At 37.0% G+C, this 14,813-nt stretch overlaps 1 protein-coding gene across 2 annotated transcripts in view; it reads right to left on the bottom strand.

The window, feature by feature from the left end:
* Positions 1-4,351: 4,351 nt before the first annotated feature.
* The window catches only part of LOC143448440 (casein kinase I-like), a 32,434-nt gene continuing 21,972 nt past the window's right edge, over positions 4,352-14,813 (bottom strand). For both annotated transcript variants that reach the window (XM_076948199.1, XM_076948200.1), the window contains exons 7-9: positions 14,458-14,566; positions 10,504-10,625; positions 4,352-4,861 (exon numbers count right to left, since the gene is read on the bottom strand). In XM_076948199.1, coding sequence (XP_076804314.1) covers positions 4,760-4,861; positions 10,504-10,625; positions 14,458-14,566 — 333 coding nt within the window. In that variant the 3' untranslated portion in view covers positions 4,352-4,759. The remainder of the gene's footprint in view (positions 4,862-10,503; positions 10,626-14,457; positions 14,567-14,813) is intronic.

Here is a 14,813-nt window from a genome sequence, read left to right on the forward strand (position 1 = left end):
TTCATCGTTATCTTCATTTTTATGCACTTCTAAATTTAGCCTTATTTTTAAATCACTGTTGATGTTGTCTGAATCATGTGAACCAAATTTTATAGTAAAATAAAACAGGATATAGGTTGGCACCCTGAAGGTTAACTTTATTTATAAATATTTATTTATAATGGCCTTATACCAAGGTTGAACGTTCAACTTTTACGGTTAATACAACCATACTAAACCAGACTATTCATTACTTGCCCGTTTAGCAAAGAGCTTTTCTGTCTATTAGAATGTGGTGTTAGGATTCGATAAACTCACACACCGTAAATAGAAATGTCAAACGCAATTACGATTTTATTTATTTTTCGTCAAAAGCGCGGTGGAAAGAAAAAACACGCACTAATGAACGGGAAAAACGGACAATGCCCAGGCTTAAAACGTGCTCAAAAATAATTAAGGTGAGAAGTACTGATAACAGCTAGCACGGTAACTAAACCCATGTGACGTGTTCAAGCAACAGATGAAAGAAAATCGCTTCAATGCTGTATATCAGTGGATGGGAAAATAAAACCCACCGTAAAAGAAACCTCATCCCGGGCAACAGCCCGGTTTCTAGTGACCATAACACTAAAGAAGGGGGCTGTTGATAAGCCCGAGTTTGTACAACAACAATGCACACCAGTGATAATCTTTGGAAGATGTGATGACATTACTGCTCTTTGCAAAATGGCATTTTGTCTGGTACATCGGCAGTGATGTACAGAGAATAGTGCCCAACTGCCCATGCTGTCATCTCGCTTAATCATCTCATTTAAACATTTAATTCTTAAAACTTAAATACTTTGCCGGATTTCAAACAATAGATAGTTTGTGCAAATGCTTTTAGTACATTTAGAGTGTTACGAAGAAGCCATAGAAGAATTAATCTAATGAAATGCCAAATAGTCGGATAAAGGATGGCAAGATTTCAACGTTCTTCGTGGGAGCAGTGATGTGATGCGAAAGACGTCACATAAATACTTTTCAGTCATCCTGGTTCTCAGTATATTTCGATTGAGACATATATAACAATGATTACGTACGTGCATTCGAAAAATTCCTTTGGTTCTGTCATATTTGATGTAACACATACCATCACTTAATAGTTAATTAATGTGTACAGGCACTACAGTGTCTCGTGGCAGGTGGGACCATAAGAAATTACAGTATTGTGTAGTTCATGTCATACATAATTTTGACATAACTACGGAACATCTGCTCAATAACGTACCGTAACTTAGGTCACCTTACAATCAACGAATGCAAGTTAATAATTACCGCTAAATCCTGGGAAAAATAATTTGCACCTGAATATAGTTTGAAGTTGAACAGTTTTACATAAGCCATATTGAAATAAAGTTTGTTAGACTTAAACTTCAAACGTTTATTTGGTATTTCTTTTTTCTTTGGCACGAAGTTACGTGTGAGCTTGAAGATGGTCGCGGGCCAATAATAAACAGGTGCCGGGCCGCAGATAGCCCACGGGCCGTAGTTTGGACACTCTTAGTCTAAACCAGTGCTTCTCAAACCGGGCCACTTGGCTCACTAAAGGGAGAATTTTTAATTCCAGGGAGGAAATTTTCTCTAGGGAGGAATTGGGGAGGAAAAACTGTATATGAAAAAAACTTTAAATTTTTAATTTTATGTGTAACAGAAAAATCCTCTCGAAGAGGTTGTTTAGATGTCTACAATAGTGCGCGAGGACAAGCTCCTTAACTGCAGTGACTGACGTTATAAACGTGTCTGTTTCGTTCATAATGGCTATTGTTTTCTCTTTATTGTTAGTAAGGTACTTATAGAACTAGCTAGTAAGCTAGTGATGAAAAAAAGAGGAACACACGATATTTGCGGAGACCTTCGAGCAAAACTCACACGCTTTTCTCCTCGATTTTCTTTATTAACTTCTCAACATGAGGCTCACGGTTCTCACTAACAATGAGCAACGATTTGTTTGTAAATTTGTTTGGTTATTTTGTGAGAGCGTGCTTTTGCAATTTTGAATTTTATTCCTGAGATAAATCTTCAAAAGACATCATCCAGGGACAATATTCAGGTAGTGTAAAATTTTGGAAATTATTTTTTTTGATTTTTTGGGGGGGAGGAATTGACGGTGTTTTGGTTGGTAAGGGAGGAATCGGAAAAAAACTTTGAGAACCACTGGTCTAAACTCTAAGCAAAGACTTTATCATGGTGATTGCAACTCATGCAATAGACATCTTACAAGCAATAGTATTACTTATATTCATGGTTATTCGTAATATTGAGAAAGCGTACAGCACCTTTAACAAAAACCTTTTATTATGAGCTATTTCTGTTGTAATATCAAAACCTACCGGCTAACAAAAGATTAGAGTGTTCTAACCGCGCGCACCAAAAGAGTCAGATAATATTACAAGTAAAATTAAGTTAAGATACCCTTATAAGTCAAAGGGTTCTGCATTTTGGTGAAAAATCCCGTCGTGTTTCAATGTGGTTGGTACTGCTAACTCTCTTCTTGTAAACAAGCTGATTTAACAACAACAACAGCAACGGCTCCAACTTATAGTAAATCAGTTTCTGAAGGAGATGACGAAGACGACGATGATAACGACGCCGCAACATCTTCTGCCGCTGTCAGGACGTTTCGGACCGGTCGCAAAATCATTCCAAATGTGTGTTTCCTTGTGTTTACACCAACCGATCAGGTGAATCTTCACCTGGACTAATTAACTTTTATTATTATTTTTCCTTATTATTAACTGGACTTATTAACAATTTCTATTATGTCAACATTCGCATTCTTTTGGATTATATACCTTTGATGACAACATCCATTGCTAAAAGCATACAGCCTTCTCCATACACAACTGCACTGCTACATAGTTTGCTCCATATTTTCATCTCCAGAAGATTCCTGCAACAATTTGCGTTTCACAGATTACGTCCTGGAAAACTATTCACTTCTTTTTTGGGAGTTAACAAAAGTCGGCCAATAACTTCGACGCACATTCACGTTACAAACAAGAATGTTCATCTTGGAATGAAACCAAAGTTTCATCACATAGCCCACTCATTGTGTCAAACTCTGCTCCATATCAAAGAATTGACAGAATCAAAGATTTGAAAATATCTCTAAAACTAGAGTCAATTTGGAAAATAACATTATTTTTGGATTCAGCACTCCAAAATCGATAAAACATATCCGGCAAAAAACATTGTGTTGACCAGTGAATATCAACGCCGGCACAAATTAAAGTGACATGCCCAAATGAAGGCTGTTTTTGGTTTTCAATCAATACTAGGTAGCATTTTTTGTTCTTCACCAGTGAGCTGGTATCTGCAACTGAACATTTTTTTATTGATTTCAGATTACTTTTCAACGAAGCTTTATCCGCCAGCGAGTAAGTAGTGTGGCGGTCGGCCACACAAAGTAGCTAATCCCGAATTTTTAAAAAAGAAGTTTATTCATTTTTTGGAACATTTTACGCCATTTGCATTTATCCTGGCGACCCTGTAAAGTACACTTTGATTAGCATGTGCTGAAGTGAACACAGTACTGTACTCAGTTTACAAAGCACATTTAAAATAGAAGTTTTCTGGTTATCTGATTTTGAGTGCTTAATGGGAAGAGTTCCATTATGTGCATAAAAGTCTTCCAATATCAGGGTGGATTTTTCAGGCGCCACCCTCTGCAGGGCAGTATCAGGTTCAACAAATTCGTGATATATTGAATTTGGCACATACACCTGCATGTTTTGATCAATCGCATAATCTGCCAGCCAGAGACTTATGAGTATCTTTACTCTCATCTGGGCAGAAGCTGTTGAATTGGTTCAAGAGTAGAAGCGTTTTAGCCGCTGTACAGTTCCAAAAACACAGCGTTTTGCTAAAGAGACGCCTACAAAATCCAAGTGATACAGTTCTAGTTCCGGCTCATCCCAAACATATAGCGAACACATTGGTGGGTTTCTGTTTACGGGCGGCTTATAGGGGAACTTTTGCGTACTTGCCTGTAACTCAATCATGTTCCTTGTAAACCCACGTGACTAACGATGTGGTGTAACTGACATGCATGTGTGTATTGGTGATTGTTTGTTTTGGACTACTTTTAGTCTGCCCCTTTTACTTTCAATGTGACTTGGTATGGGTATCCCTTCGGAAACAAAGTTTTATCCAGTTTAGCTCGAAGGTTCATTGAGGCAAACAAACTCCTATTCCAAGACTAGGCAGTTGTCCATACAGGAGATCATAAAATTAATCCTTGCAATTAAAACGATGAAACGTAAAAATTGAATTCTCACGTTAGTGGGACAGGATAACTATTTTCCCTTGCTCTGTCTTTTTAAGAAGGACATAACAAATAATACTTTTAATGTAAATGTCAAAACTGCAAAACTATTTAGAGCAAACAAGTTTAAACAGTTCTCTCACTTGAATCACTCTTCTACAATATGGGACTACAAATCATCATTTCATCAAAATAATAAAAACATGTCACTCTACACACAATAAAAGATTAACTTGACAGCAAACACTACCCACATGAATAGAGTAATTTCAGTGACCTATTGCAATTTTTGATTACAACATTGTTTAAAAATCTTAAGTATACAAAAATGCCACTAAACATCATCAAGATTATAATATTCTTCCTGTACTGAAGGATGAAACAATGTTATCTTTCTTCTCTTTAATATAACTTATACTAATTCTTCATCTTCAGAAATAGTGGTGGGACTTGAAGTAAAACATATATAAAATTCTATTTTCTTATTGATCTTTGGGTGCCTCCTCCATGTTCAATATCATCTGTGTGGGGTAAAGTAGTCATATCTCGATTAGAGCTGGACTGAAGGTGAGGTATCTGTGAAACATAAACAGAAACCATAAATAAATACTTTATATGCAAAACAAGAAGCCACATTGTAGAGTCGAAGATATTAAGATAGTAAATACAGCTTCAAAATCTTCATTGCATAATTTCAAGTCAGCATCTTGGTATATCACTGAGCCCATTTTTTCATAGCCTATTACAATGGAGCCAGATTATTATACAATGTAGCTAGTAAAAAGGTAATTGCAAAATTTTCTCTGAAAAAATACTTAGTTTTTAGTTAAGCTGAGCCTCAATTTCTTAAAGAAAAAATCAATTAAGTGGATTGCCAAGGTTGTAGTCCTTGCTCTGCTTTATTAAATTTGCAATGCCATAAGCAAATACCATGGTCAACAAAAAGTTTCTGACAACATATAATTTACATGATCATCAGACAAGCAGCCAAAAAAAATAAAAGCTACAGCTGTTTAGAGTATATCAAATGGTGAAGCTGTACTTTTTTAACAGGTTATTTTGAAGTAATTTCGCTGATATTTATTGTTGTGGCTTATATATCATGTTAAAAAGCCATATACTATTCAATGCAGTTGTTTTGCTCTCTACTGTTTCTGTCATGTGAGTCACATAACTGCTATGCGATTTTAAAATTTTTGCTATCTTCTTTTTATGTCATAATACAACTCACGCTAGAGCCACCAGCTAGTTCCTTTTAACACTATTGTTAAAAAGTGCAATCGAAACTAGTGGCACAATTTTCACGTATTTTCAATCTGCTACGATCTGCTATTTTGTGAAGGATGGTACATTAACAATACCTATATAACAGGTCAAATGTGATTTTACAAGACGCTAGTGTGAGCATGTTTAACATGCAAACTGGAGTTTTTAATTTAAAACTTAAAATAGCACAACAACAACACAATATCATCACACTCCTGACAATGTAAAGGCCCTAATAATTAAATGAGATTTAACACAGAAACTTTTGAACCGAACATGTGCCATCTTACATGGTCCTGTAAAGAGGCTTTCAAACATGATCTCTATGATTTTGTTGGACTCTTACGTAGGGTTTTAAAAAACCTGTTTATACCAATCAGAAGGCAGCATGGTTGTTTTCTAGCCTAGGAATTACCCTAGAACTACCCTAAAATTCTGGTGTAGATTTTGTGCCTCGGTTAAAAATGTTTGAATCATGGTTTTTTGATGGCGTTTTATGGAATGTTAGTCCAAAGCATACAAAAGTGTCATACAAAATTTCAGAGAGTATCCCCATGGAGGATTTTTCGAGTAATCAGTTTTTTTAGTAAATTCACTGTACAATAAAACAAACAAGACGTTTATGGTGTTTGACGGCTCCTAAAACGTTTAAGTTAATACTTGTTACATTGAGAATTTTTTATCTTTGTTATATCACATCTATATGTAAGATGTTTGTGTAGAACTCCATCGTTGTGAGTTTACCAAAGAGTTAAGTGGCCAATAGCCCATCAGTAGATGCATGTGAAATGAACGATGTCAAATATACGCGTACTGTAATAACTGTTAACCTTTTATTTGTTTTTAGATGTATGTACTATTTTAAGTTGATTAAAACCCTAAAACGTGGGTCTCTATTTGTCTGCTTATTACAATTTAATTAACTTAAATGTGGACAAGGTGCTGAGACCTGAACGACTCGATACCGACCCTAATTCAAAGAATGCATCAAAAGAGTGGTGCCACTGGTTTCCAACTTTCTCAAATTTCCTCACAGAGCTGAAGCCTCCACATGATCAGAAGCTGAGCATCTTGGTCAATTACATATCGCCTGCAGTATTTCACTTAATCAACGAATGCGAAGATTACGACGAAGCAACGAAGTGTCTTAGGAAATCCTTTGTCAAGCCAACCAATGAAGTTTTTGCAAGGTACGTACTTGCAACTAGCAAGCAACAAATCAAAGAATTGTCACGAGAGTACTTACAAAGGCTTAAGAGCGTAAGCAATGATTGCAACTACAAGGCGGTGTGTGTGGCTGTTTACGGCAAAGAGGCAGCTCATGATGCGTTTATTACTGGCTTGCAGTCAAGTAACATTCAGTTGAAGTTACTGGAAACCGATGAAGTAGGCCTCAACAATATTTTTGAAAAGGCTTGCGCACTCGACGGAGCCTATCGAAGCTCCGAGCAGTATTAAGCTTCCCGCGGGTGCGGGGAATTGATTCAACATATCTCCAGTGAGTCACCAAACGTTGCTAGCAGCAAAAGCATTCAAAGCGATACCATTGCAGCAGTTAAAGAGAAGTGCTAATTTTGCAACTCCCGTAAACAAGCCAGAACGAGTTGTCGGGCTAGGAATTTAACTTGCTTCAAATGTGAAAAGGGACATTTTGCAAAAGCTCACCGGTTTTGTTATGGAGATCCGGTAGTCGCCAGTGCCGTTTCTTCAACTTGCCTTTCAACGGTAAGCCACAAATCGAAATTTGTTGTTCAAATTACAATAAAGGGACAGCCGGCGAGGGCCTTTATAGATAATGGTAGCACAAATAGCAACGTAAGTGTGGGTTTTTTCAAGTGTCACAATCTCAAAATGACACCCAGTAAACGAACAGTCGGCTTGGCAATAAGAAATGGCACATCGCAAAGCGAGGGGACCTGCATCTTTCACGTTACATTGTTGGGTAATCTGTACAAAGGTGTAAAGCTTTTGGTGATGGAAAATCTGTTTGTAGACAAATTATTAGGCGAAGACTTTTTAAGCATTCAAAAAAACTTTTAAAGTTCACTTGAGCGGATGCAAACCATCTTTTAAGCACAGCTGCACTCTCTCCTCTAAATACTTCACCGCTCTGTTTATTTGACCATTTGAGAGAAAACTGCCACCCAATTGCAGTTAAATCACGTTATTATACTTCAGCAGAACGACACTTCGTTGCAATCGAAGTCGCCCGACTACTACAAGAAGAAATCATCGAACCAAGCAACCTTCCTTGGCGAGCCCAAGTGGTGGTAACTAAGAACGAAAACCATAAGAAGCGACTATGTATATACGCTATTGGACGGTTATCTGCTGCCAAAAATACAAGATATAGTGCGTGACATGTCTCCATTCTCCATCTACAGTACGTTAGACCTAAACAGCGCATACCACCAGGTAGAACTGGCGCCTAACGATAATATTTTTACCGCATTTAAAGCCGGTGGTAATTGTACCAGTTTTGCTGAATAACGTTCGGCTTAACTAATGCAGTACGTACCATGTTTTCAAAGAATAATGGACGAGCTTATATCAAGCAACAACTACCACGGAACTTTTGTTTACCTCGACAATATTACCATCGGCGGTAATACACAGCTAAAACATGACATTAATATACGCAGGTTCCTAGAGGTAGCTAAAGAAGCCCACTTAACTTTTAATGATGACAAATGTGTTTTTTCTACTGATTCCATTAACTTGCTGGGCTACCGAAGTTGCAAGGGCATTCTTCAGCCAGATCCAAATCGTGTTGAGCCTGTAATGCAACTTTCTGTCTCAAACGACTTTAAGTCTTTGAGGAGAGCTTTGGACATGTCTCAAAATATTCTGATAAGGTGCAGCCCTTGGTCCAAGCCACTGGTTTTCCTTTAAGCAAAGTAGCAATTAACGCGTTTTCCCAACTCAACCTCAACCTGGCGCAAGCTGCGTTGCACAACATCGAGGAAAATGCTCCGTTTACTATCGAAACAGATGCTTCGGATGTGGCAGTTTCGTCAACTCTTAATCAGAAAAATAAACCAGTTGCATTTTATTCTAGAACACTTCATCCACACGAGCAGCGCCATCCAGCCATAGAGAAAGAAGCCACCGCCGTCAGAAAGCGGAGTCACTTCTTGCTGGGTCGGCATTACACTTTGATTATGAATCAAAATTCAGTCGCTTTCATGTGCGACATCAATCGGCATCGTAAAGTTAAAAACGAGAAAATACAACGATGACGCATGGAACTTAATCAATACAGTTACGACAATTTATCGTCAAGGTGTGGAAAATGCGGTTCCTGATGCGTTAAGTAAAGCTTGCTGTGCAGCGGCTGTAGATGGAAAACTTCTCGAAATGCACAATTCCTTGTGTCACCCGGGGGTGACAAGGATGGTTCATTTCATTAGAAGTAAAAACTTAACCGTATTTTGTTGAAGATGTTAGGAAATGACTGCTTCATGCCAGTAAAAGTACTCGAGTAAAGCGACGCTACTACAAACCAAGAAAAGTGCCACTCATGAACTTGTTTGAACGATGTGAGCGTAGACTTCAAAGAACTCCTACTTTCTTCCTCAAGAAACAGGTACTTGCTTACCGTTATTGACGAATACTCACGATTCCTTTCACTTTTCCCTGCAGTAACCGTTAACTAAAACGTTAGTGAACTGTTTAAGCCAGCTGTTTTCTATCTTCGGACTACCAAACTTCATTTTTTCCGACCATGGGACGACGTTCATGTCACGAGAACTAGGATCATTTCTTTACAACAAAGGTATTCCAAACCTTAAGGAAACGGTCAATGCGAACGCTATAATTCTATTGTTTGAAAAGCTATTGAACTCGCGAAATTTACTCATTACGCAATGGGAATCTGTTATTTTAGAAGCTTTACATTCAATTAGGTCTTTGTTATGTACATCTACCAATGCGACACCTCAAGAGAGGTTATTCCTGTATCAAAGACGCTCCATGGCATGACAATTGCTGGTGTCTTGGTTACTTGATCCTGGGCCGTGTCTGTTAAAACGACAAGGACCCGCAGTAGAGGAAGTGGATTTGATTGAAGTAAATCCGAATCATGCCTTTGTTCGCTTTTGCAATGGAAGAGAAGCCACGGTCCCCATCCGAGATTTAGCAGTGGCTGGAGAAGAAACTACGACTGGACAGACCTGGAATCAGATAAGAGCAATACTCCTACTATTATTCCCTTATCACAAGCTCTCGTCGACCACCAGTGAAGAATCAAATAGCGTCTCACACCAGAGGAATTTCAGCCTCGGCAGCATCCTGCTACGAATTCGACACCACAATACTGTGCAGATGGAAACTCCCAGCTATGCCGATCTTCACGCAAACGGCACCCACTGGAAAGACTGAATTATAAAACTTTTTGAAAATATTTAGCATAAATATTAGAGGAGGTGATTATTATATTGAGAATTTTATATCTTTGTTATATCACATCTATAAGTAAGATGTTTGTGTAGATGGTAAACTCACAACTCCATCGTTGTGAGTTTACCAAACTGTTATGTGGCCAATAGCTCATCAGTAGATGCATTTGAGCTCATCAGTAGATGCATGTGAAATGAATGATGTCAAATATATGCGTACTGTAATAACTGTTAACCTTTTAGTTGTTTTTAAATGTATGTTCTATTTCAAGTTAATTAAAACTATAAAACGTGGGTCTCTAGTTGTCTGCTTATTACATTACTGTAACATTACACAACTCTAATGATGCATAAAACAAGAAATTGGTTAGCAAAGGAGATACAATTTAACGTGAGCATAATTTCTCTAAAACATGCATTAATTTTTGTTTTAATAAACTGAAGTTTAACAACAAGTGAAGCTGATAACAAAGTTAAATGTTAAGCATTATTCTAACACAATGTTGACTAATTAAAAAAAATCATGCAAAATAAACTACCAAGGAAATACCATACCTGGGTCTCTCTGCCTCCCACAAACTCATGCGGTGCATTGGCAGCGGAACCTCTGTGCAACCTTGCACTAACTTTACGTTCACGTTCAATTCTAGACAAAGGACGTGCAGCAGATGATGGACCTAAAAAGTAGGAACGAAGAAGTTAACAAACATAATTAATATAACTGTTTTTTATCAAATAAATATACTCAGTTAAACATAAACAATCAATACATATCAAAGTATCACAATACTCATATGTTGAACGCATTTATTAAAAAAGGACAACACACTAAAAACTAATTGTTCTTATCAACTGGAATACTGGATAATAAGTAGCCAATCGTACAATTATCAAATTCACACCTCACACACACTCACTATGGTCCCATTGTTACACACAATGTAAAACCATACGTTACTGCTTGGTGACTATGCAAATAGTTTTAACTGGCGCAATGTTCACAAAAACCATGGAAAAATTGAGCGTATTCTGTGTTAAATACTATGTGAAAACGTTTTGTGACTAAAAATTTTGAATCAGTGTCTCAATTAGTCTATCACAAACTTATTATTAACTACTTATTAACTATTGACACAGTAATAATTACAACACAGCAAAAATACATGCTGTATCGCTGGCTTATAAGGTCATTTAGACATATTATTATTTAATTATAAAGCATAAGCATAATGTATACTGTAACTGGCGTATAACCACTCACATTTCTCTATTGGGGAGGGCAAAAAAACAAGCATTTGCCAGTGTAAACATCAATTTTATTCATTGAATCATTTCGCTGTAATTAATATTCTAGCATATATACAGACTAGACTTTAAGGTCATGAAAATTTTTGTAGAAGGTAAAGTGCATACAAATTATATTATATCTTTAAGATTCACCACAGTTGTTTTAGAATTTTAGCAGTTGCAGCAGAGAAAGAAGAGTATGGTGTGACAGTTTTGTAGTGCTGTAGTGAATAAAACAAAACTCTAAATGTTCTAGGTAGCAAGTGTTTAAGATTAGTGTTGATTAGCATTGGAAATTAGTCTCACATAATTCAACTAAAATTTTCTGCTTTCTGCCAAATACTGTTTTGGGCTTTATTACTCACTGTTCCACTTACTTTATCAGAAGAATACAATAGACCAGTGGTTCTTAAACTGGGGGGCGCGCCCCCCTTGGGGGGCGTGTAACTTTCATAAGGGGGGCGCGAGAGATGACAAACTGTCTATTATATGAGCTATGTCTAAACATGCTTTCTTGACTTTCGCTATAGGTTCAGTTTTACTAAAATTTTAAAGTGTGTCACGATGGCAATTGTATTTTTGAAATTTGGATTCTGAATACGTCAATTGTTACGTCATAATATTGGGTGTCTCTCCGCATTCAAGCGTATTGTTTTCCTTTACTCATTCACGCACTCCTAGCTCGACTAACTGTTCTCTTGTGTTCTCTTTTAGCGGTGACCTGTTTTTTCTCACAACGGGGGGGGGGGGGGGGGGGGGGGGGGTGGCGGTGTAACAAGAAAAACTTTTACAAATGTATCACTTGTAGAAATACTTAACTTACACTAAATGCATTTTCTTTAGTTTTACAATAATGATGTATACAGGAAACCAGATGTTTTTGCTACTAACCTGTAAATATCCGATCAGTTTACGACGTATAATTTTTGAGTCATTAACGATTGAAAATTTGTGTGCAGTGTCGACCACACATAATAAAAATAGTAATGTCGCGCACCCGGTTTAAACAGGGCAAAACCAACGTCAGCCAATATTAAAACCGTAAAATGAAGTAAAACTTAAATTTAGTATTGATTTAATAACCAGGTATTTTAGTAATTAAACTAATTCTATTGAAACAAAATGAGTGGAAAAAAGAGAAAGTATGACCAAAATTATCTGAAGTATGGCTTTATAGATACCACAGTGAACGGAAAAGTCGTTCCGCAATGCGTGATATGCTTAGAAAAGCTAAGCAACGACGTTTTGAGACCAAGTCGTTTGCAGCATCATCTTCATGAATATAAAGACAAAACCTAGGAACAAACTTGACTGTAAAGCCGACCTAAGATGTACTTTATCTTCTACAAAGCCTCGAATTAAACGTTTGGTTTCTCAAAAACAACTACATCCTTCACATTAATGAAAGTTAATTGAAAATAAATTGTTGTTTTGTTTAATGCTTTTTTATTTTGCAATGAGATGGGGCGCGAAATTTTTAGGTACCGTCAAGGGGGGCGTGTGCGAAAAAGTTTAAGAACCCCTGCAATAGACGCTTGTTTTTATTCTATGTACTGTACACTTTCTCAATAATAGAGTAACCAAGAACATAAGCAATGCTAGTGTTTTTAAGATTTCTATTGAGTTGCAATCACCATGTCTTTCTTCGACAACTCATCTGTTGGTCTTAGTGATTCACTAAGCTAACTCTGCAGAATTGTGTGCTTCATGAAGGCGATGGGAGTTAAAATGTTTGACATGAAAAATGCTGCCAGTTGTAGCAGGTGCAACAAGAAAAAACTATGTTTAGACAATAGGAGATGGATGTAGCTAAAGCTCACAAATAGTGACATGGATAAATAAACAGTGATAAGGTTAAGAAGCGAACATTTCCAACAAAGACTTCTTATCACAATAGATGCTGGAAAACAACCTTGGACCGTACTAAAGGACGTTTTCGACCAAACGGCGAGAAAATACACAGCCCATGCAGCAAGTAGACGAAGGCCTTTGGCTGTTTGGACAGCCCTACTGGACATAGCAGCACTAAATTCCTGGATTCTGAACAGAAAATGTTCCGGTAGCAACATCAGCCGACGAAGCTTCATACTCCAGCTTATGGAGGGGTTGAGGGATGCTTACGTGGTGAAGCGGAAGCAGGTGGTCCAGAGAAGTGAACCCAGCGCAGAGAAGACCATCTGGAAAACGAAGGAAATGTGGGGGACAAGGTTGCAAAAATAACACAGTTACAGTTTGCTGTCACTGGAGCAGGCCAACTTGCGGAGTGTGTGGTAACGGCGACTTGAAGCTTACAGTATGCAAAAACTGCACAACGTAAATTGATCAACATGGGTCCTGCTGTAAACTCTAAAGACTTATCCAATTGTGTGTAGGAAACATATGAGCTTTTTCTGCAATAGTTAGCGTTTTGTTAAGATACCTACCATCAGAACAATGTTTGTTTGTTTTTCAAATCATAAATATTGTTTTTTTTTCGTTTCTTACAAATTCGTGCAACGTCATAAAAGGTCGAATTGCTGTAGCTATGTTAGTTTTTGTTTCAACTGAACAAGAAAAATACATCCTAAATACATTACGGAAGGATTTATTTTTTATTTTTTCGCTAAAACTAATCAAAAAGTACATTTTTAGGATGGTGTCGTTTTCGACACTACCGGCTGTTAGTGGTAAACTTGTTTTCTGGCCGTTGTAGTGTTAATTATAGTACGTACAATGAGAACTATTCAGTGGGAAAGGATTACCTGCATTCCCGATGGAACCAAGCAACCGTAATGAATGTTAACCTATGCAAATCATTCTACAGAAAGACAAATGTAAGCTGACTGTTAGTACTAGTTTCATGACTTTAGTGCTTATTTTCTGAATGACCCACAACACTTGGCTCATTGCTTCTAAACTCAATTACCGTCTACCATCACCAATTTCTTTCCAATTTTATTACCCTACATATAATTTCAATTACATCTATGTCTACTACGGTCAATGATTTTTTCGCAACAAGCTAAACTAGAGTTTTCCCTTGAACAATCTGATTGTGATTATTTCAGAGACATGAATATGAGTGCCACTTATAGCATGTTATTTGAACAATGTAATATGAACAACTTTAGAATAGCATTACGTTTGACTTACAAGCCTATTGCATTTTTGGCTTGTATTTAAGACTTTAAAAGTGTACTTATATGTCTATACATACATTACAGTAACACAAATAGAACTGACTTGGACCAGTAAGCATTGGATGTTGTCGTGAATTGGGTTGGGTCAAACCATACGATGTGGATGAGCGAAGCTCTTTCTGGTCATAGTCAATCGCGTTACTTTTGCTTCCCTAAAATCAATATTACAAAAATATAAAATTTAGTAAATACATTAATAAATACATTAAGATAGTAAATTATGTCATTGTATATATGGTATAAATTAAAAACTGCCTGAATTATTAAAAACAGGTGTAATTGACCAAAGATTCAGCATGGACTTTTTCAATTGACATTTTCTTAAACACAAAAAAGTACCTTGTTGTAAAGAAGTACCATAAATATTTCGATTTCTTGCAATGCTCATTTAGAAAAATA

This window comes from Clavelina lepadiformis, chromosome 3 (genome assembly GCF_947623445.1).
Source record: "Clavelina lepadiformis chromosome 3, kaClaLepa1.1, whole genome shotgun sequence".
Lineage (NCBI taxonomy): Eukaryota > Metazoa > Chordata > Ascidiacea > Aplousobranchia > Clavelinidae > Clavelina > Clavelina lepadiformis.